The sequence below is a fragment of the Drosophila miranda genome, assembly GCF_003369915.1.
Source record: "Drosophila miranda strain MSH22 chromosome Y unlocalized genomic scaffold, D.miranda_PacBio2.1 Contig_Y1_pilon, whole genome shotgun sequence".
Lineage (NCBI taxonomy): Eukaryota > Metazoa > Arthropoda > Insecta > Diptera > Drosophilidae > Drosophila > Drosophila miranda.
The window spans coordinates 3874932-3899468 of NW_022881603.1; the positions used below are offsets into that span (position 1 = coordinate 3874932).

Here is a 24537-nt window from a genome sequence, read left to right on the forward strand (position 1 = left end):
AGCTATGGCGTTTTGTCTCAGAGAGCGATGATATATTATCATCTGGGACAGATGAAGATGAGCAGGAGGGCCGAATGTAAAGGACAGTGTATCAAGCAGTTAGCACTATCCCATCTAAATTAACATTTGAACTTAAGATACCATCGATAAGACCTAACCGATATAACCAGACTTAACCGATGTTTAAAAGACCTAACCGATAAGGGGTTATCGATACGGGAGTCGGTTGTTGGAAGTAGAAGCAGAAAGTTGAACAAAAAGTCGGAAGAACAGACTCATTAATTGCACATCTTAAATCATACACTTTGTACTCTTTTTCGAATAACACTATTAATAAACGATACATTATTATTAATCTTACATATATATACATATGAGCATACAACACAACATCAAATCAAGCCAAATACAGAAGTGCCTTTTACGACTGTTATTAGACACATTTTTAGTGATTTTTCCCATGTTGCGGCATGATTTTATTTCTGTTTTGCTCGCTGGCGGCTCTGTCATCAATCCTCAGATGCAATTACCCAGTTTGTCAGGATTTCTCCCCCTGGCCACCACTGTACGTATCTTGTGGCTAGTGCACTTTGTTTTATTAAGCCTTTTATTGCCGGACATTTGTCGGGTTTCAGGTTTTCATTGCCAGCGGCCAGGGGAAAACTGCGTGGAAAATGGCTGACAAGCGCAATTAGTTTTATTGCTATTTATGCAGATTTTACTGCGAGTGTATCTCCATTTGCGACTGCGACTGCCACGGCGGTGAGTATCTCTAATTTACAGGAATGCAGGTTAAAAAGTCAATTGCTTTGTCTTGGTTTACGTTCCGTTGGCTCTCGTGTTGTGTTGCTCATGAGTGAGTGAACAAAAAAGAGTTGTTCACTTAAGTGAGCAACTGAACATGTTCCTTCCAAGCTGTTCTTTGTTGTTCACTTTTTCTTTGTTGTTCACTTGTTCTTTTTTGCTGACTTGTTCTTTGTTGTTCACTTGTTCTCTACTCACTTTTTGCGCAATTTTGCTCCTCAAAGGGCATATTGCGATCTGGCAGCTTTTGCTCATATTTGCGTTTACTTCACACTTTTTGTATTACCGGCAAAGCTGTTTACTCTTTCAAAAATTCAGTATGTCGCTAATTCGAAAGTATATTGAAATTTGGAACCATCTGTGCATGAATAGTGAACAACTGAGTGAGCAAGTGAGCAACTGAGCAACTGAGCAAGTGAGCAACTGAGCAAGTGAGTAACTGAGCAATCTAAGAGAGCAAGTGAGCAATATGAGCGAGTTGACTCACTTACTAAAAAAGAACAAGTGAACATGTTCACCAAAATGAGCAATGTTTACCCAACACTATTTCGAGTGATCTTTGATCTTGAAGCCTTTGGTAATCTGATAAATATTGCCTCCACGTTTGATTGACAGTCTTCCTTCCTTCCATTCGCATTGATCTCATAAATACTCGCATGCCTCTTGCGGGTAGTCTACTTTCCGATGCCCCCTAATGGAGTTGGCTAAAAGTTGTAAGTTCTAAGAGCACTAAGCTAAAAGGAGCTTAATGCACTCTCGAATGGACAAAGACACAGACGCACACACACGTGTGACTGGCCGTATGGGTTGTTGGCAAGCTGGAATGGCTGTTAAGGCATTTGGCTACCACTAAAACTTGATGCTGCCTCATCCTCAACCTCAACCTCATCCTCAGCAGCAGCTGCCGTTGCAGTTACAGTTGCAGTTGCCTTTGCCATTGCCATTGCCCATTCCCGCTGATGGTGATGAAGATTATATTAGTTATTATAATCTGACAAGGTCATCGCCGCCATGGAAAACTGCATTGCAGTTGCATTGGCCTCGCACTTAGCCAAGATGTTTTCCACATTTTCTACCATCCTCCGGTGCTCTCCTCTACGTGCCTTGTGTCTCTATTAGAGGCGTGACTAATCGGCTGATAGCTGATGGCTGATGGGTGATGGCTGATGGCTGACTGGCCGGCATCATCATCATCCTGGCCTGGCCTGGCCATTACGATTACTACTGGTAAACGTGTACACTTTGCTATTTGCCTTAGATCCCAATCCCCCATCGTTATTAAGGCCGCAACGCAACTGCCAATTTTCAGGGTCCACAGAAATTTTCGATGATTATTTCACGGCGAAAGTGTTGGCCAGGCCTTGATTCTGTTTCACTGATTTCCATCTCGTTTCGAGCGTAAATTATGGGCCATCGGTCAAAGAGATTTGGCTTTGGCTTTGTGTTTCTTTCTGTGAAAGTAGAGTTTTCCTCAAAATGAAAATTCCGTATCGTTTGAAATGCTGCTGGATAATGGAAAAGTACCACAAAAAAAAGGAGCTTTCCCGACTAATTAAATGCCACATGAAACAATTCTTTTAGGAAAAAACTAAACTAAAATAAAAGACTAAATAAATCTAAAAACCAAAACGAGGAAAAAACAGGATAAAGAAGGATAGTGTCATTGCTAACAAGGAAAGACAACGCGAACTAAAAAATAATTACGACCCAAGAACAATAATAATAAGCAACATGAGCAGCCTGTCAGCGCCCAGCGCCTGGCCGGAGCCAATCAGGAGAACGACAATGCGGCCCGTGGAGCGGGAGAGGGAGAGGGACAGGAGTACGACACGGTCGCGATGGGCGATGGCGATTTTATCGCGGCGCAATTAGATGCCGGAGAAGATGTGGACGATGGCATTGATCTGGGAGATAGCAGCCATCCAGGAGGTGGAGTAGCAGGAGGGTCAAGAGTGGCCAAAGGAGGAGCGACACCGACAGCGACAGCAGGTCGCCCACTCTTTCCACTCTCCTCCTCGCCGCGACGCAGCAAAAAGCTGCTGCGCTCTCTGAGAGCCCACGTAAAGGGAGAGAGCAGGCCGGAGAAGCCTGCGAAGGCAGCGAAACCGCAGAGCGAGCCGTCCAGCGAGCTGACCAAGCGGAATGCCAGGGTGACCGTGCTCGATGATCCCTTCCTCTTCGGGATCGACGCCGATCACCTGGGCGATCTGGTCAGGGGCAAGCAGTACAGTCCTATGGAGGCCACCGAGAATATAGCCAAGTTCTACGAGCTGCAGCTGGAGACGACGGAGGCCACGGCCCAGGTCCTGGAGATCATCGAGCAGGAAGAGGAGCCCCCCGAGCCACCCAAGCCCGCCCTGCTGCCCAAGCAGAAGCAGCCACGTCCTGTGCCCCCACTGCCGGCTCGGATTACCCAAACAGCGGTGCTGCAACCTCTGACCGCCGGCGACCTACAGTTCCTGAATCTGAGCCTGCGGCATCGGAGTTTACCGCGCAGCATGAAGCCGTTTAAGGATCCCCACGATATCAGTTTCACTTTCAATGAGCTGGACACGAGCACGAGCGCCACTGCCGCAGCCGCAGCCGCAGCAGCAGCGGATGTGGCCACAGGAGTCGGCGTCGGCTCGTCGCAGCAGGAGTCAAATGGGTGAGTAACTTTCCGCCTGGCATCTCAGTTCATTTGTCAGATGCAATTTGGCTGCTACCTATCCTCCCTTTGCAATTCGCATTTAGCATTTCTGCTGCTGCTGCTGCTGACAATTTAAATGCATAAGTTTTGTTGCCTCTGCCCCAGTCGGTCGCATAATGATTGATTACCTGCCTGCTGCCTGCGGCAAGAGATCCCGAGCCGGCAGCAACTTGTTGCGCAAGTTGGCAGCCAACAGAAACTGAAGCTGGAGCTGGAGATGGAGCCGCAGTCGATGTGAGACGGTGATGCTAAAGCTGAAGTCAATGAACACACATTGCGTGTTCTTCGCAGCCCAATCCCAGCCAGACCGCAAGATACACGCAACAACCGACAGCCGACGGCCAGCGACAGCCAAAGTTGGGGGAACTTGTTCTTGTCTTGGCAGCCTGAAATTGAAACCTGCCTAAACAGTGGTCGCAGCTACGGCCAAATCGGCTTTGAGATAGCTAGGGATTATATGGATCTTCAGCAAGAATAAGAGTATCTATCTCTCTTTTCTTAATCGTTACCCCAAAACCGAAGATAAAAGAACTTTTGGGGACATCAGAAAACCAATTTCCAGACCAACTCGAATGCTAAATACCATTTCCTTGGTCTATAAATGAATATAGCTGTTCCATCCAGGAGTTCCTATGTTTTATCTGAATCTTGCCACCCACCACCGAACCCTGGTAGAGATACAATTCTGTGGCAGCTCTCCCACGTAGCCACAATAATAACTTCTTTGGGGCCGTTCACACTATCAACAAAATTACCCCTAATAAATCCCACTGCCTGCGCATAACCAGAACCCTGTAGTACGGCTCCTCCTGCTCTTTTAATTTGCATTTAGCAAAGAAATCTTTCCCACTCTACCTACCATTTGTGATCACATCTTGCACCAGTGTGCCGCAGCCTGGATGTCTGGTTTCGTTGCGCTGCGTTGCACTCTTCTGCCGCGGCTGCCCCACTCCACTCTCTTGCCTATACGCATCACTCACATCGGAGTCGGAGTAGGAGTCGGGGGGATGCCGATGACTCTCCTCTTACCGGGGCATACTCAGGTTACGCATACGCCGCTTTGCCTCTTCGGCCGTTGCGGCGGTAAACAAACGACAACTGCCAAAGTGTGATTTACCAGAGGCCTTTGTCCGTCCGTCCAGCTCTGCCTCTGCCTCTCTCTCCGTCCGTGTCTGTCCACTGGTTGCAGCATAGGTTGTTGCATCGCTCCTGCACTGCTGCACTCTGCTCTGGCTCCGCTTTCATGTCATGATCTTGATCTTTCATAATGCCATGCAAATATCGGGGGCCCCAGCGAGAGTATGCCTAAGTTATTGTGTTTTGTGGATGGCAGGCACGCAGCTTATGAAATATGGCCGGCGATTGTTTTCCCGGCCATGACATTTCCTCCTTTGTGATGGACCTATTTCAGGCTGAGGTAAGCTCAGTCCCGTCCAGGGGTCAATCCACAAGAAATTTGTAGAAATGGGATGGAACCTTAAGGGCGGCGTCAGGGGGCGGCCTATCATAGAGAGGTGGATCGGGGCTAGAATGGGCGTCGCTTGTCGTGTATACGAAACGGGTGCGTAGACTCGGGGTGGGGTGGCGTCGCTGCCTCGACTAATTGGGGTGAACTTACGCAATCGGGGGTTTTTACTTTGATAATTCGACACTTTATTGTAATCCTTAGCAGTTTAAATGAACATATTTTAATTGGTCGCCGATGCTTTCTTGTGAGTTCCGGGTAAAACGTCTGCTCTGAGCCGGGTTTCTGCGTAAGTTTTTGGTACCACATCCGTACTCTGAGCCGGGTTTCTGCGTAAGCTGCTTCTTGGTTCTCGTCGTCGTCTTTTTTTAGGCCCGTATTGCTGGGTCCGCGGGTTTGAAAGTGCACTTCCGCGTCGGGGTGCACTTCGCCGTTCTTGGTGACCGTCGCAGACTTTCGCGGTGTCATCTTTCCGCAGTTGATGAACCCGGAAGACTGCACTTGGCCGATGGCTTGGCCTGGAGTGGGGAAAGTCCGCGTGACCTGATGTCTTTGGTCAGCGTTATGGAGTTGGCGCGTGTTGATGGTGTGGGTGTGGTGCGATACGCTCATTATAAGTCGGGGGACGGATTGTATCGAACCCTTTTAGGTTCGTTACACCCTCCCCTTTCTTCCCCGACGAGAGTTACGAGGACTCGTGGGCCGGGCTCTTGCGGTTCCTTCTGTGGTCTGCGTTGGGGTTTCCGCGTTCTCTTTGCTTCGTCGGCGGATTTGTGGGGCGCGCGGTCGTGAGCGTTACGTTACTTCTCGCGCTGTTCGCTCCGCTTGTATTCTCGGCGGTATTATGCCATCGGGCTCGCTTTTTGCCGCTGCTGTCTTTCTGCCGGGTGTCCCGGGTTTTGCTGACTCAGCGGTGCCGGTTAATGTCACGTTGCTTTCCTCGTCGATGTCAGCATTCTCGAGTAGGTCAGTGGGTTCTTCGGACGCGGTTTTGTGTTTCCGGCTTTCGCAGTGTTGTAATTTGGCGATGTTTGGCGATGGAAAACTCTTGACCCGATAGGGGCCGTCGAACTTCGGGGCTAGCTTTGCCGCAAAGCCCTCGGCGGCGTTTGAGAGGTGGTGTTGGCGTAGTAGTACCAACGACCCGACGGCGGGGCGCCATAGTCGCCGGCGGAGGTTGTAATGTCTTGACTGGCTCTCTGGATGTTGTTTCGGACGATGGCGAATACTTCTTTCAGCCTCGTCGCTTTGCTGGTGGCCGTCTCTGGCGTACTCCCTGGAGTCGGGGCTCTCTTCCTTGCAGGAGGAAGGCGGGGCAGAATCCGGTCGTCTCGGAGACGCTGGAGTTGATCGCCAATGTCATCTCGGGTAGGAGCTCGTCCCATGTATTCTGGTGGTCGTCGACGAACTGGGCGATCATCGTTTTCACAGTCCGATTGGCTCTCTCCGTCGGGTTTTCTTGGGGGCAATACGGGGCTGTGTGTTGCAGCTCCACGCCTGCGCTTCGCATGAATGTTCTGAACGATCGGCTGGTGAACTCGGTCCCGTTGTCGCAGACGAATAGTTTCGGCACGCCGAAGCTGCTCAGTATTCGTTCTCTGAAGGCTCGTTCGAGGTTCGCCGTTGTCGCTTTCTTGACGGGTACCAGTTCGACCCACTTGGAGAAAGTGTCGAAGAATACCAGTAAGATGGTGTTCCCGTGCTTGGACCGTGGTAATGGTCCGACGAAGTCGGCACACAGGGTGGCGAAGGGTTCTTCGGCTCTACGTGTGAGCATCCTGCCCACGGCCTTGCGCTGCGTGGTTTTGAACTTCTGACAGCTTACGCAGCCCTGCACGTACCGTCGCACGTCCTCAGGATGGGACGTTGTGTTGTCCTCAGGATGGTTTTCCGGACGCCCAGGTGTCCTGCCGTTGGTTCGTCATGGCATTCGCGGAGTACTGTCGACCGGCCGTTTTTGGGCACGCATAGTTTCCACGGTATGTGGTCGTCGTCGTCGGCTCCGTATCCTAGATAGCGGTATAGCTGCCCATTTTCGTACGTGTAGTCTGGGTACTTCTGGGGTTCGTCTTGGACTTGTTGGATCCTTTGTTTAAGCCACGTGCATGCTGTGTCGTCTTCCTCGATGCGGGATAGGGTCTCCAGTGGTTGTCTTGACAGTGCGTCTGCGACTACGTTCTGGTTGCCGGCCCGATAGTGCACGTCGTATTGGTATTGCTGTAGTTCGAGCGCCCATCTTGCTACTCTACCGTAAGGGCTCTCGAGGGTATTCAGTCACTTTAGTGCGAAATGATCGGTTATGACGTCGAATCGGTAGCCTTCGAGATAGCATCGCAGTTTTCGGATCGCCCAGATGACGGCGAGGCATTCCTTGTCGGTGGCCGAGTAGTTTTCTTCTGCCTTGTTGAGGCGTCTACTGACGTATGCAATGACCCGCTCTTTCCCTTCGATCTCTTGGGTGAGGACCGCGCCCACTCCAAGGTTGCTTGCGTCCGTCTGCAGGGAAAATTTGACGTTAAAGTCTGGGCAGGCGAGTACCGGTGCGGTGGTGAGCAGTGTTTTCAGCTCGTCGAAGGCGTCTTGTTTTTCTTGGCCCCATGTCCATGCTTTCCCTTTCTTCAGCAGCAGTGACATTGGTTGGACTACGGTGGCAAAGTTTGGGACAAATCTGCGGTACCACCCGGCTTCGCCTACGCATTGTCCTTCAGGTTGGTCGGCGGCCTCAGATCCTTTACGGCTGCGATTTTGTCGGGGTCCGTGTGGATACCTTCTTCGCTGATCATGTGGCCCAGGTATTTGATCCGGCGTTGGAAGAAGGCACACTTGTCCGTGTTGACCCGTAGGTTTGCGTTCCGCAGTCGTGCGAAAACTTCTTTCACGTTGTTCAGGTGTTCCTTGAAGCTTTTCCCGACGATGACGATGTCGTCTGGATATGCGAACGCGAACGGTTCCATGTCTGCGCCGATAACGGCGTCGAGGGTCCGTTGAAACGTGGCTCCCGCGGAGTGTAACCCGAAAGGCTTTCCATTGGTATAATCCTCGGCCGGGTATCGTGAATGCCGTGGCTTCCCGGCTGTCGCGGGCCATTGGTATCTGCCAATACCCGTTTTTCAGGTCCAGGGTCGTGATGAAGCGGGCATTTCGGAGTCGCGCTAGTATGTAGTTGATCCTGGGTAGCGGGTACGCGTCCGGGATGGAACGCTCGTTTAGCTGCCGATAATCTACACACATGCGCCATCTCCCGTCCTTTTTGCGGACCAGGACGATTGACGCGCTGTGGGGGCTCCGGGATGGTTCGATTAGGTCCTCAGCTATCAGTTGGTCGACCTGTTCATCGATGATCCGCCGCATGGCTGGATTTTTCGGGTAGTACCGCTGTTTTATGGGTCGGTTGTCCCTCATGACGACGGTGTGTTCCGTCAGGCCCGTCGTCCCTCGGAGGCCCGCGAGTGTTGGCAGTTCCTCGTCTAGGAATTTCCGTATTTTCGGCGCGATGTCGGGAGGCCATGGGTCGGAGATTCGTTCCGAATCGTCCTCGGGTGGGTCTTCGATTCCTTGGTCGCAAGTGTGGTCGGGGTTCTCGGGGAGGATTGTTGTGTCGAATGCGCTTGGTGGTTCGACTTCGCGAGTGTATTCGCTTATGCTGGCGAGGATGGCGGGTGCCTCGATCATGAGTAGGGGGCTCGTGTGTGTCCTGGGGGGTGCTTGCGCGACGTCGTACTCAGCGTGATGTACGAACGTGCGGGTCCCGATGGCGATCGTAGCGTTTGACCAACGGCTAGTTTGGGCGGTGAAGTTCACCGACATGGCTCCAGGCGTGGTGCTGGGCCGCATGTCGGCGCCGTACGAGGTGTTGCCCGGGAGGCGTTCCATGATGTCGGGGACGATCGATGGTGCGTCGGCTCCAGGTGCGTCGGGGTTCCGATGGGTGCCTCGTGTGGCAGTGATCGCCTTTCCCGGTTCCTGCCTGAGAGGACGCGGGAGTAGCGGGTCGGTCGGTGTCGTAGGGGTCGTTTTCGCGTCGAGGGCGGTGTCGACGCGTTCGTGGGCCAGGGGGGCGGTCGGAGGTGGTACCTCGAGCGCCTGGCTGCTGCGTGGCGGCTGTCGTTGCTGGGGCCGGGTTGTCTTCTGCAGGGGCGTCCTGGGTTCTTTTCCCTTCGTTAATGGAACCACGTCGGTGCCCTCGGGAGACCGGCTCGCTTTCTTCGTGGCTTTGCTTAGTTTTGGTTTTCTCGGAGTGGGCCTGGGGCTAGTGTGCTTCGTCGTGGCCGTGGGTTCTGTGTTCCTTGTTCCTTGTGCTCTTGTCTCGTGTCGTGGCGGGGAATTCATTGGCGGCGGAGGTCTCGAGTTCGTGGGTCCGGGGGCGTGTACTTGGCTGATAATCGGCGTGTTTCGGATGGGGCGTTGGAAGCCTTGGAGATGGAGGCGTGTGGCGCCACATTGTATTGTGGTTTCAATGGCGCACAGGAAATCCATCCCTATGATGGCTTGCTCTACCATATTGGGTAGTACCAAGAGTGGCATCTGTAGCTCTTGTTCGTCTAGTTTGACGCGCGCTAGCAAGATCAGAGTTAGGCGTATCGGGACGCATGCGGCTCGCAGGTCGTTATCGCTGCCGAGCTTGCGGGCGAGGTTGGCGTTGATGAAGCTTCGGGATGCCCCGGTGTCGACCGTGGCTTCCGTGCGCCGTCCTCCGATGGTCACTCTCGCCATTATCCGGCCGTCGTGCACTTGTAGCGGGTTTCTTAGTTGGTTGTCTGAGGAAGCGTCGTGCCCGGCTGTTCCCGTGTCAGCTGGGGACGCGAGTCGTTTCCCGCCGGGTCCCGGCTGCAACAGCCCACTCCCAACAGAATAGGATCGATGGGTTGGTGCAGTCGCGAGAAACATGTCCAGCTTCTCCGCAGCGTCGACAAGCTGCGTGTGGGTTGGCGATGGGGGTGGTGATCATTCTATGTGCCGTTTCCTGTGCTGGAGCGCCGGCTTGGTGCGGGTTTCGTTTTGTTGTGCCGTTGGCCGCGTGTACCTGGGTGGTTGTCGAGGGGGGATGAGGGTCGCTGGTACGTTTCGTATCTGGATACTCTCGAACTCTGTGGCCAACATTGTTAATTGCGTCAGACTTCTCAGTTCGTGCCTTCGCACGTACAGCTGGTACGCCGGGAGGGTGTTGTCCTAGATCCGGCTAAGTTCCTTGGCTTCGTCGTACCCGTCGTGGTGCATGAGCAACCGGAGCTCGATGACGAAGTCCTTGAACGGTTCGCCCACCGCTTGTTTGCGGTCCCTGATCTGGTCTACCAATTTCTCTAAGTACCGGGGAGGCAGGAAAAAGGATCCGTTCCGCCATCTGTGCGGCGTAACTGTAGTAATGACCGTCTGTGGGGCCCTTTCCTCCTGCTGTTGGCGAGATTCTTCTCATGGGCGAAGGCCTTGGCTCCGGGGGCGGGGGCTTCGGTAGATCTTCGACGGTTATCGATGTCGGTGAGGTGCTGTCTTTGCCCTCCATGACTCCTGGAACTTTTAGGCTGAGTTTGGGGTACGTCTTCCGCTTCTCTGTTAGTGATGAGATGTCGGGCTGGGGCGATCTGGCTCGTCCTGGCGATCTGGCGTTCTGCCGCTCGAGCTCTGCCAACCTGACCCAGGCATCGTGTTCGAGGGGCCCGGCGACTAGTTCGGCGAAATTTCTCCGCAAATCTTCCACGTTACCCTCGCGGCTGAATCCGAATTCCTCCGCGAAGGACTCCAGCTCCTCTCGGCGGCGTTTGTGTATCCAGCTGGTACTCACCCCTGGGTTTGCGACAAATTCTCCAGGGTAATACCCACTGGGCTGTTCCTCTGTATGGGATTCCATCGCTTCGATTGTTACTCGAGTTGGATGTTTCGCTGGGCTTGCGCTTTTCCTTCACTAGGGCACTGTGTCGAGCTTCGCGGCTGACGCTTCGAATTTCTTCTCGGGGTGACGGCACTGTTCGCGTTTCTCTGTCGCTGTGTCGCGCTTTCGTCTGCTCGTTGCGCAACTCTTGCCGTTGGTATTGTGCGAGGTCGGGGTTTTCTTCGGGTCGTTTTCTTGTGTTATTCTCTAGTGGCCGTGGGGTTTTATTCCACAAACCCTCGCTGACGTTCCCTTGGGTCCCTGCTCGGGCGCCACTTGTAATGGACCTATTTCAGGCTGAGGTAAGCTCAGTCCCGTCCAGGGGTCAATCCACAAGAAATTTGTAGAAATTGGATGGAACCTTAAGGGCGTCGTCAGGGGGCGGCCTATCGTAGAGAGGTGGATCGGGGCTAGAATGGGCGTCGCTCGTCGTGTATACGAAACGGGTGCGTAGACTCGGGGTGGGGTGGCGTCGGTGCCTCGACTAATTGGGGTGAACTTACGCAATCGGGTGTTTTTACTTTGATAATTCGTGATATTGTAATACTTAGCAGTTTAAATGAACTTATTTTAATTGGTCGCCGATGTCTTCTTGTGAGTTCCGAGTACCGCGTCTGTACTCCGGACCGGGTCTCTGCGTAAGTTGCTCTTTGGTTCTTGTCGCCGTCTTTTTATAGGCCCGTATTACTGGGTCGGCGGGTTTGACAAATGCACTTCCGCGTCGGGGTGCACTTTGCCGTTCTTGGTGATTGTCGCAGATTTTCACGGCGTCGACTTTCCTCCGTCGATGAACCCGGACGATGGCTTGACCTGGAGTGGGGAAAGTTTGCGTGACCTGATGTCTTTGGTCATCGTTATGGAGTTGGCGCGTGTTGATCGGTGGTTGCTTGCGGAGGGGGGCGTTGGTTGCGGGGTGTGGTGCGACGCTCTCATTATAAGTCGGGGGACGGATTGTATCGAAACCTTTTAGGTTCGTTACACCTTCTATTTTTTGCATAGGTGGGCGGGGGAACACAATATTGGCATATATTTCTGCGGACATTTAAGGGCTTTTATTTAGTATGCATGGTTCGGGTCCTAAAACAAAAGACTTAGGCAACGAACTGGCAGCAGACTGAGACAGAAAAAAGATAGAGATATGGAGCCACAACTCAATTAGTTTTTCATGATGATTATGATGCTGATAGCCACGATAGTCATGATGCCACTGATGATGATGATGAATTTTGGCAACTGCAAATTAGAGAGCAGCCCCACACTTGGAAGCCGACCTGGAGCTGCAATGCCGACTGGCATTGCCACCGATGCGGGCCGGGGCGAAGGCAATCAAAGCATAATTATTGATAATAACAGACGCCGTTTTGATGGGCCCTGACATGACTCCGACTCCGACTCAGAGTCCGAGTTCCCTTCCTGTTCCACCTCCCCGCAATCCGGTAGCCACACGCAATACTCGCCCCGAAGCAATCGATGGAGAGAGAAGAGTCCCCCATTTCCATTCGACATTGTATGTACCAGTTCTATGCAAAACCCGAGATTCGGCATCGGGAATCTGGTTTCGACAGCGTTCGGGATCGCTTAATGAAGTTATTAAAAAATTGCACTGCAATAATTTCTTTCGCCCCAGCCCCAGCCGCAGTCACAGTCACAGCCACTTCCCCATCTCCGGCCCCATCCCCCTGTTTCCCCTGTCACTCCGAATGGCTTCTGGTTGGCTCACATTCGCATTCACATCCAACTCTGGCAATTAACTTGTGTTCAGCTCGTGTCTAAGCATTCAATTCAATCTTAACTGCCATCGAATGCCGTATAAATCTTGAGAGCTTAACCGAGATCCTCCCGGACCCGAGCCCGAACCCGACTCCGACTCCGATTCCAACTCCGACTAAGTCTCCCAGTTGCAGTCCCAGGACCAGTCTTCGCGGCGCCACGGTGAGACATTTACGACTTGTTCGGACCTCGAAATGACAAAAATTGATGTCTCGACGGGCAGGAGTGAGGAAGAATTTCCGCAGGTATTTTTAAAAATATTTATATTTTCGGACTGTTCTCGGGGATACTCAAATTGAATGGTCAGCGCGGATCAGGGAAATACTTAGGGTGAGTTTGGAGGCTTGGGAAATATGTGTGCTTCCCAGGAACGATGGGGCCCCCGAGGGGCAGAGGGAGATCGCCACAGAAGAGGTCTTGCGGCACATTCATATTGATTTTGGTTTTAATTAACAAAGCCATTAGGAGCACTTGGCCACAAAATGCAACAGCCTCGCCTTCACTGCCGCATGACAATTGCCCACATGTCTTGTAGGCGTGGCAGAGCCGTGGCACTGTGAATCGGCTCTGTTGCAGATGCAACTTAATTACAAAAACAAAGTGCAGCCAGAGCCAGAGTCACAGCCAAAGTCTGGCGATGCTGATGGAGATGGAGCTGGTGACGATGGCGGCAACTTGCATGACTTGACGGCCCAGACAATTGGCCAATTTTTGCCGCTTGCCACTTGGCAGACGGCGCCAGAGAAGTACGAGGCAGCCACAGCCACAGCAACAACACTGGCTTTGTGATTTATTTATGCATGGCGATAAAATATGATTTTGTTATCGTTTTTGTTATTTTAAGTTTTTCTGTTTCTGTTTCAGGTTTTGGCTTTACTGTTTTTTGCTTCCACGGTAATGTGAAAATAAAGCAAGGCCATTAAGAGGCTCCTCTCCCTCTTAACATGTTCGCCATGCTAATTGCCTGGAACCCCACGCGGAGGAGGGGCACTTGGGGGCAGAGAGGCAGAGAGGCAGGCGTGCTTAGACCATGCTTATGCGCATTTATGGCCAACACAACTACCTCGCATATTAATAGGGTTTTGTGAATTCTATACCCTAGAAGAAGGTAGTGCGGTTTCGACATATCGTTTGGCTGCCAGAGGAATATTCCAACATTGAAGGGCATCCAATGTTTCGGCGTACAAGGCGATCCCTTTTTTCGTTGCTTTTCTGCTGCTTTGAGGCATTCCTTTCAAGCGTCTTAATCTGCTGTCAAAGTGTACGGAGGGCAGAGAGAGAAATTGAAATTGAAATCAGTTTGGAGCTCACTCTACGACTTGTCTGCGCCCACATCAAAGCGATTCGTTCAGATCAGCTCAGCTCAGATCGGAGTTTCTTATACACTATACATCAATACAAGAAACAAGTGCGTTTTTCTAAAGGGATTGTTGTGGATTTTTGGGATTTATTTGGCCAAAAGTTGACACTTGAGTGACAGATCGGAGATCGAGACAGACAACAGGAAATTCCTCAGTGGAGAATATAGAGACCGCTCTCTGATCTGCCTCCCCCTACCACCACTAGATCTAATTAATTAAACATTTAACGCACTTACACAGACACGCAAGGCAATAAATTAATACTCAGGGAAGGGGCATGCGGCATGCGGCAGCGTGGAGGCAGTCGCGTAATTTTTATTGACAGCTTCACTTTTTGCATTTAAACTGCCTGCATGCCACTGGATGCGGCAGCCGTGGCAGCAGCAGCCTGCATTAACACTCTTTGCATTCCTGCTTCGTTAGCTCTTGAACTTGCCACAAGCTGGTTCCTGGAGCTCGCTACCAGCGCAGAGCAGCCAGGCAGCCGGCAGGCAGGGGCAGGTGGCTGAGTGCGATCCTCCGAGAGTGATAAGCGGAACGGCCATATCGGAGGCAGCAAGTAGTTGACGCTTCACGCATTATCATTGTTGGAACGGGGATTAGACGGAGCGACGCGGTGGAGGTTTTGTCCCAGCTGGAGTCTGGCATTGAGCATGGGGCATGGCGAGTGGGGCACCTTCTAGTCGGCTCTCTCATCGCCATCCGGCGGTTAAATGACAAATCAGCAATATCATTCGCCTCTCCAGTCCATCCTCACAATGCAGAGACCTTTTCGCTGCAGCCTGCAACCTGCCGCATCATTTAAGTGTCAGGGCATCTCATAAAATGCAATTAGCAGCTAATTATTTTCGCCATGCTGCCTTGCTGCCATGCTGCCAGGCTGCCAATTGTCAACGAGCCGCAGAGAACAGTTAGTGCTAGAGTGCACTTTACCGTTTTAGCTTTTTGTCAAACATTGGCCCAATCACAAGAAACGAACGGCTGACCAGCCAGGCAGCCCGAAGTTCCGAATACCCTGAAAGAGGCTCCTGTGAGAGGAGAGCTGTTTGATACGATTGTCATCTGGCAATGTGGCAAGATTATTTGGCGGCACTTATTCGTAATTTATGATGTGCCATTCGATTATCTTCTGAAAAGCAAATCAGGAATTGTTAAGACCTTAAAAGAAAAGTCTAGACATTTGCGAGTTGAGTTGTAAATTCAAACTAAATTTTATTCTTAAAATCAGAGCCTTATATGTGATTTGACAATGAGGTAGGAGGTACAATTTGGTAGTCTATAATTATCGTTAGACCTACGCAGAGGATACACTTTACTGAGGGTGTCTTTTTGAGTACATGCTTACATTAGTTTTATTTTAGGACCGCATTTGTTAAGTGTTTTCTCCACTTGTGTTTTGTTGTCATATTAATGGGTTACAGATCTCTGTTTACACCAGTGCAGTCATAACTTGTCTACTTTATGTTATTTCTTTAGAGATCGGTTTTGTTACATGAGTTTATGTGTACAATAATCTATTTATATTTAAACATTCTGCAAGGGGCCGAAAGTGGCATTGTATTGACGATAATATGTTCATGTTTGAACATTCTGCAAAGGGCCGAAAGTGGCATTGTTTGTATTTGGATTCTTGTGAACCTTTTTGTGTACATTTTCTTTATAGCTATAATTACAAGTACAGATAATCATTTACAGTCAATTACAGTGGGTAGGGAAGTGCTATCGTTTGCAGTTTTCGTGCTACTTTAATTCTTCTTATGGCATAGATTATTAATATTATCATTATTATGATTCCGATAATCAAGGCCGCATGTCCAGATACATGATGGAACTTAAGTCCTTTTAAGTCATGATGACCTTCCTTTAACCATTTTATTTCGTTTCTTAACTTATCCATTTCTTCTGTATGGTTAATTAATGGTACTGTTAATGGATTCCAAACAATTTTTGGTATTTTTCTTATATTACTTATATAAAAGGATGAAATTGGCTCGTAGCTTTCTGTTTGAATACTGTGATGAGGAACTAGTATTTTATCATCGGTTCGCACAGTACAACCATGTATTATTGTTAAAATTCCTTGTTGCGGAAGATCTATTAGTTCTTGATTTGAGTTACTACATTGAATTCTAGCATTAGTGTTTACTGGAACTTTGAAGATCCAACTACCCTGTCTTTCTAATTCGACCCAAAATGACCTTGTCTCTGCTATCTTCCTATAAACGCAATTTGAATTACCCTTTGGTTTGAAAGGAGCTATCTCACAAGCATTATCATTGGCCAATTACCTTCGCATACTCTTCCATTCGTTTGCCATTTTTGGCATTTGTTCAAGGTAGCTTCAGTCATCGAATGATAGGAATCAATTTCGAAATTATATACTAAATACCTGGAGCTCAAATCTACCTTGACTAATTCTTGTTCATGCTCAACTGGCATTGGAATTATCCTAAACAAATGGGATGCGTGTCTACCAAACAGGGGAATCTTCACGTTCGGAATGATTTGTTATCAACAAAAATTCCTTTCGCTGTTAATAGGCTGTAAATTTCCTTCACTTCTGTTCCTGTTCTTTTTCCTGGAAGCACCAATGTTTCTAATAAGTTATCTTTTATTTTTGCTATTTCTCCCTTTAATTGTATAGCTTTTAAAATGTTTGGATTTAGTCTACCATGATTAATATCTATCAGTAGATTAATAACTGCTGATTGAATTTTATCGCACTCTTCAATCAAGGAGCTTAGTTGCTTTGTTACCATAAAGAAATTTATGGATTCTTTGTACACATAGAAACTTTCCTTTAATGCTTCCGTTATGTTTTCTACTCTAGTGCTCATACTTCTAAAGTTAAAATTTATTTCCTCGGTAGTTCTTTTGAGAATATTTACCGTTGATTGTACCACCGATGTTTGTTTTTTAATTAAATCATCTAGGTTATGTTGGTTTTCTAATCAATTTTTCATATTTCCTTCCAACGCTTCCCTATCTTCGGCGTCCATTATCCCAAATAATATATGATAAAGTGAGCCCATAAACTCAAATGGTGCTCGCTTCTTTCTTTTATTATCCTGAGTCATGAAAAGTTTATTATTTTCCTCCAGGTCTGCAATTTGTCTTTCCGTATTATCTAAGACATTATTGCATTGATCATCAAAAGTATAAAGCTTACCACACACAACTCTCATTTTTCCAATCAATTCTTTCCCCTTTTTTACCATTTGGAAATACGGGTCCATGTTATAATAAACAATTAAATCCCAGGATGAGGCGACTATTTCAACATCCCCCATCGGGTCCAAATATATCGAAGTGGAACTGTTCATTTTTTCAATTGACCACTTCGCCGTTCCTCTAGCAGCAATGCTTGCATTTGAAACTTGGCAACATAACACAAGCATTAACAATGCTGCCATCAGTCCTAGCTTGGACATTCGAGGTCTTCTGGTCTCTTTTGGAGTCATTCCTGAGTCTTGCTCTTCTGACTCAATTCCAGCTAATGGAACCCGTCTTGATGTTTTATAGTTACTACTCTGACTCTATCGTCCCTACCTTTATGTATTTCATCTATTTTTCCCAAGGGCCATCTAGCTGGGTGACAGGTTTCATCTTTTATTAATACAATCTGTCCTGTTTTAATATTCTGCATTCCTATTTTTCCATTTATTTCTTTGTTGCAGTGTGTGCAAATAATCTTCTTTCCATTTAATCCAAAATTCTCTTTTCATTTTCTGAATTAATCTCCATCTATCCAGATTCCCGATTTTTTCCTCTGAAATTGTCTCCATCGGGCCAAATATGGGCCTTCCAATTATAAAATGACCTGGTGTTAATACATCCAGATCGTCAATATCATTTGTAGCTGTATACAAAGGGCGTGAATTTAGTACCGCTTCAATTTGACATAATAGAGTTGCCATTTCCTCATAGGTTAAATTATTGTCCACAATTACCCTTTTTAAGTGATATTTCACTGATTTTACCCCAGCTTCCCAAATACCTCCGAAGTGAGGTCCTGCCGGGGGAATAAAATGCCACTCGATCTGTTCTCTTTCTAATATTCGAACCACTTTTATGTTGTCTTTGAGGGCTTTTTGGTATTCCTCGTCTAATTTGCGCGAAGCTCCCACAAAGTTAGAAATGCAGCTAGAAATGCATCTGATGTAAGATCGCTGACTACTTCCAAATGAATAGCTTTTGTCGCCATGCATACGAATACGGCAATATATCCCTTATAGGATTTCTGCCCCCGGTTTTTAGAGCATCGGATATGGTAAGGCCCGGCGAAGTCTACCCCTGTATTTGTAAACGGGTGCGACATTGTAGCTCTGTGTTTCGGCAGATTTCCCATAATTTGTTCTGCAGTATTCTGTCGATACCTAGCACAGGTGACACACTCTTTAAGTTTTTTCTTTAAGCAATTTCTTAGCCCGAATATCCAAAACTTTCGCTGGATATAGTTTCGCATCAGATTAATTCCACCGTGCAATGTTTCTTTATGTGCATTCTTGATAATTAAAGCCGTCAAGTGACACTTATCTAAAATCAAGGGATGTTTAACCTCAAATTCCGCGTTGGAGTTTTGCAATCTACCTCCAACTCGTAACAATCCGTCTTTATCTAAGAACGGATTTAAGCTTAATAGTTTATTTTTTGTTTTTATTTCCTTTTTATTAATTAGGCTAGCTATTTCGGAACCGAATTGGATAGGTTGTTGTTGTTTTACTATTAATACTTTGGCGCTCTTAATCTCCATCACTGTCAAAAATGAAGGAAATTCTTTCTTTTTGGTTTTGATTTGAATAAACCTCAATACATATGCAATGACTCTTTCTAGTTTATGCATACACGAATATTTATACCCCATACTCAAAATGAGTATTGGGGTATATTAGATTTGTGGTAAAAGTGGATGTGTGTAACGTCCAGAAGGAATCGTTTCCGACCCCATAAAGTATATATATTCTTGATCAGCATCAATAGCCGAGTCGATTAAGCCCTGTCTGTCTGTCCGTCTGTCCGTCTGTCCGTCCGTCCGTCTGTCCGTCCCCTTTAGCGCCTAGTGCTCAAAGACTATAAGAGCTAGAGCAACGATGTTTTGGATCCAGACTTCTGTGATATGTCACTGCTACAAAAATATTTCAAAACTTCGCCCCGCCCACTTCCGCCCCCACAAAGGACGAAAATCTGTGGCATCCACATTTTTAAAGATACGATAAAACCAAAAACGCAGAATCGTAGAAGATGACTATATGTTTTAGAATGTAAGATCTCAACCAGATCGTATAATTATTATAGCCAGAATCAAGAAAACAATTTCATTCTTTCTCGCTCTGTCTCTCTCTAACACACAGGTTTCATGGTCGGTTTTGCCAATTGCAAAATATGAGTTCAAGGATCTCAGAACCTATAAGAGCCAGAGCAACCAAATTTGGTATCCACACTCCTGTGATATCGGACCTTGACCGTTTCGTGTCCAAATTTCGCCACACCCCCTTCCGCACCCGCAAAGGACGAAAAACTGGGGCATCCACAAATCTCAGAGACTATTAAGGCTAGAGTAACCAAATTTGGTATCCGCACTTCTGTTAGATCTCACTATAAAACGTATATCTCAGAATTTCGCCCCACCCCCTTCCGCATCCACAATATTGCACATTTGAGAAAACTAAAAACGCAGAATCATAGATAATGACCATATCTATCAGATTGCTGAATCTGGACCAGATCAGATAATTTTTATAGCCAAAAGGAACAAATCAATTTGCACTGGCTTCGCAGCGCCCGACGTCACGCTCAGACTGATTTTCTGTCTCTCTCGCACGCACTCTTTGTCGTGTCGTTTAACATTAGCTGCGTCTGCCGGAGGAGAGCCATACTGACTTAGTATCGGGTATAACTGTAGAGTTGCGGTGTCCGCAGCAACTCACAACGTTCCCCCTCGTTTTGTAATAATTTACAAAAAATGTTATTTTTTTTCTATTACTATTGTTGTGCTCACAACTAATTTTTCTTCAATTTCCTCTTTTGGCCAATGTTCCTTAGATTTCGCCAACCATTGAGGCCCTTTCCACCAAATCTTAAAATCTTTTAGCTTATCTGCACTAATGCCCCTTGATGCTACATCTGCTGGATTGTCTTCAGTTCTAACGTGTCCCCATTTAATTTCCTTAATCTTTCTTACTTCGTCAGTTCGACGCCTGATAAACTTGTCTTTATTGTCTCCATTCTTTATCCAGGCTAGAGTAATAGTAGAATCACTCCAGGCATAACACTCTACATTACTTCCAACCGCTACTTTCACCCGTTGAATTAATTTTGCCAGAAGATGTACTGCACAAAGTTCTAATTTTGGAATAGTTTTCCGATTCTTCTTTGGATTAACTTTGCTTTTACTGGCTATTATAATTGTACCTTGGCATACACTACGGCAGCATAAGCCTTTTCGGATGCATCGGCAAACCCATTAACTTGCATCGACTTATTGTGCTGAGAATTTAGCCAATGCTCTCTAACTCTGTTAAACTATTTTTAAACGAATTCCATTCCCGAGTATCCTGTTCTAATAATTCTTCATCCCAATTTTTGTCTGCTAGCCAATGTTTTTGAATAAACAATTTTCCGACAAGTGTCACTGGAGACAACCAGCCTAAGAGGTCATATATCTTGGCTAAGGTAAATAATACTATTCTTTTGTTATTTTTCTTAATTGGTTCATAGTGTAAACTGAACCTAAACTCGTCTTTAACCGGTTCCCATTGTAGTCCTAATGTTTTGACGGATTCATTCTCCTCAATGGTTAATACTTTATTTTCTTGGTCATCTCTAATGCCTTCTATAATTTCTGGGATATTTGTTATCCACTTTCTTAAGTTAAACCCAACCTTATTAAACTCCCGGGTAACTTCCTTTACATGCTTTTTAGCATCATTATTTTACATAACGGACAATTTTCTTTTATTTTACCATATTGCACTACTTTTTTCAACGGTTTCCACTCTTTATCCTGCGACGTGTAAAGAGAAGTGTACCGTTGTTCTAAAAATTCCATCACATCTGGCAATGCTTGGATCTCTTTTGTCCTTTTTATATGACTTTCATATAATTGTAAGGTATCTTTGTTGAATTTTTTCAACACAATGTGCGCGAAAATCACATCAACTTCTTCTGTTAAGTGTGACTTTAATTTAATTAAATGTATTGACTCGTTTATAGAATCAGAAAACCATTTAATATGTTTCGCTGAATCGTGATCTAGCATTGGTAAGTCTAGTAAACGATTCAGCTGATCCGAAAAAATTTTTCGCTTATTTTCATACCGCTTGGTCAGCAATTCCCAAGCGGCATTATAATTCTCCAGCGGCCCAGTTAAAAGGTGAGCTAGCATACTCCGTGCCTCACCCTTTATCGCGATTTTCAAATAATTGAATTTTAGAGATGTACTCAGACTATCTCTGTTATGAATTAATTCACAAAATATTTGTGAAAAGCCGTCCCACTCTTTTTCTTCGCCCGAGAATGTGGGTACTTCCACTTTCGGAAGATCAGGCAAATCGATATCTTCTTTTTCTACCGTTGCCCCTTTAGTATCCATGCTGTTTTCTTCAGCTATGGTTTGCATCCTAACTTCTAGGTTGCTCAACATGCTTTGAATATCAAAGTCCAACTCGACGATCTGCTCGTTGAAGCTTTCGTTTGTTTCATAGCTATGATTAAACTCCTCAATTTGTGAGCTCAGTTTTTTACTGAGGAACTCAATTTTTTCCTTTCTCATTCTACACTCTCCCATTTTAGCCTGATCAAACCTCTGCATGGTTTGCTCTAAATATGTCCTTAGGTTTTCCACTATTCTGTCGATTTCCTCAGATACTTTTTCTATGCTATTGTCAATTTTGGGCTCTATGTTTTCCTTCAAAGTTCCAGTCTCCACTGGTTGTAAGTTTGTTTTTTCTACCTTCCCTTTCGTTAACGTTTCATTATTTTTTGACTCTACATACTTTTTATGTATGTCCTCTATATTTTTAATAATTTTTTCGTACTGCTGTCTCTTACTGATCGACTACTCCATATGTTAACAGTGCAGAATTATTGCCTGTAACTTTGTTTTTAAGGTCTCCTAAACTTTGGATTACATCGCTGGTCAAATGACCAGCTTCAATCTTTTTAATCTCCCTTGCTATTGCTGCTTGAGCCTCTAATAGCTTAATTATTTGTTCCGACAACATCTTAGTTTAAAAATAATTTTTTTTACTTTTACTTAATTAGGCTTAAAAACAATTTGAAATATGAGACTTAGCAAATGAATTCTGCTTCTGCTGTTGTTGTTACTGCTGCCTCTGAAGTCGCTGCTGCTGAAACCGCTGTTGCTGCTGCTGGTGTTGCCTCTGCTTACGTCGCTGCTGCTGATATCGCTGTCGCTGCTGCTGGTGTTGCCTCTGCTTAAGTCGCTGTCGCTGATCTTCCTGTCGCTGCAGTTATTGTTGCTGGCACAGCGGGCAAACACAAATCCATTTATATATTTCTTTTTCACAGTCACAGTTATTTGCCACTTTTTTTTTCAATTCTAGCCATTAAGCACTTTCGATGTTTTGGATAATTATTTTTTCTCTTTCGATGTTCCGGCCTCAAAAACGCCACCGTCGCGAAAAATTTTTATTTTTCAATTACAATAGATATACATATTTTGTTATCTATTAAAATACAGCCTGTCCAGCTCGTATTTTCCAAATTATTAATTGAAACTTCCTTTTCATTTAATTTATTTATTTTTTTGTTTTATTCTCCGATCACAATAGATATACCCAGTTATCTATTAAAAATACAGCCTGTTTAGCTCGTATTTTACCAAATTATTAATTGAAACTCTCGTTTCATTAATTTATTTTATACTCTGTTCCTTCCTATAGGAGGGAAATCAAAGTTTTTTATTTTGCTACCTTTAGCTGTCAGTGAACTAGACACTTGTTCAGTCTCAAGGAAGCTGGTTTAACTCCGTGCTCTTACCACAGGGGGGAAACAACGGAGAGTCTCGAAGGACCAAAATGTTAAGACCTTAAAAGAAAAGTCTAGACATTTGCGAGTTGAGTTGTAAATTCAAACTAAATTTTATTCTTAAAATCAGAGCCTTATATGTGATTTGACAAAGGAGGTACAATTTGGTAGTCTATAATTATCGTTAGACCTACGCAGAGGATACACTTTACTGAGGGTGTCTTTTTGAGTATATGCTTACATTAGTTTTATTTTAGGACCGCATTTGTTAAGTGTTTTCTCCACTTGTGTTTTGTTGTCGTATTAATGGGTTACAGATCTCTGTTTACACCAGTGCAGTCATAACTTGTCTACTTTATGTTATTTCTTTAGAGATCGGTGTTGTTACATGAGTTTATGTGTACAAGAATCTATTTACATTTAAACATTCTGCAAGTGGCCGAAAGTGGCATTGTATTGACGATAATATGTTCATGTTTGAACAGGAATGTTTTGTACCCTTATCATCTTCTCTATGTACAAACCTCGTGTTAAGGTGTTTGTGGTTCTGTTCCTCCCAAATGGTTAGACCTACCTTCCAACCACTACCCACCATTTTTCAAATATTCCGCTCATTCGAAAGTGCTGATTGGTGCTATGGACAAAAAATATCCAAATAATTACAATATGTAACATTTCCACGATATATTTCTATACGTGAGTAGGGGATGGATTGGAGGGGATGTCGAGGTCACGGCCGGTGGGGATTCTTTGCTTCCGTGCTCATTCGGTAACTTGGGGGGGTTCGTTTGACCGCGTCTCGACTCCTACTACATAAACTTTAAATTGTTAGAATCCCGTGACTCTACCGGGAGCGAACTCCGAAAACAACACTATGCCTATTCCGAGCATAACGGACATTAAATGGCACAATCATAGGGCGTACCCGAAAGTGCTAGGGGCTTGTTCGGCGTGTTCCAAACTCTCGCGGGCGTGAGGTCTTGCGATGGAACTCGACTCACACGATTCTATACCCACCCTTTCATGATTTCTAGTGGTGCGAAGGTTCTGGAAATCCCTAAAATTCTTACCCTACCCCATTACGTCACCCTGTCCCTAGGAAATTATAAGTCTACTCCATGTTCATTGCTAATAAAATTCAATATATTTCGTTGTACTTCATCATAGACATGTTGCTTCAATCAAAAACTAGCAAACCAAGTTTCACTTCCAAAAATAACACAAGTATTGAACTACAATCAGCAGGCAACTCAAGAAAAAAAATTAGTGGAATGAAAAAAAATAGGAGACTTAATCTTAATAGGAGGAAAAAAAATTTATAGATATAGGTATATATAAACGGTGGAGTATAAATAGAAAAGATAGGAATATAATATAGGATATTCGAAATAAGTAAATTAGACATGTATAAAGGAAAAAAAATAAAAATCAAAAAAAATTTCAAAAACAGCGGGGGTCATACCAGCGATCAGCAATGGTGAGCCAAAACGAAATTTAATTAAACATTATAAATTAATTTTTTTTTTTTTTTTCTGGGTTGAGGAGATTTTTTTTCTATGTTGGTTAGTGTAGCGTTGCGCTCTCTTATCAGCAG

General features: G+C 46.1%; 1 protein-coding gene across 1 annotated transcript in view; it reads left to right on the forward strand.

The window, feature by feature from the left end:
• Positions 1-2410: 2410 nt before the first annotated feature.
• LOC117185952 (protein prickle-like) overlaps positions 2411-24537 on the forward strand; it is a 53951-nt gene continuing 31824 nt past the window's right edge. The window contains exon 1 of the mRNA XM_033394617.1: positions 2411-3451. Coding sequence (XP_033250508.1) covers positions 2643-3451 — 809 coding nt within the window. The 5' untranslated portion in view covers positions 2411-2642. The remainder of the gene's footprint in view (positions 3452-24537) is intronic.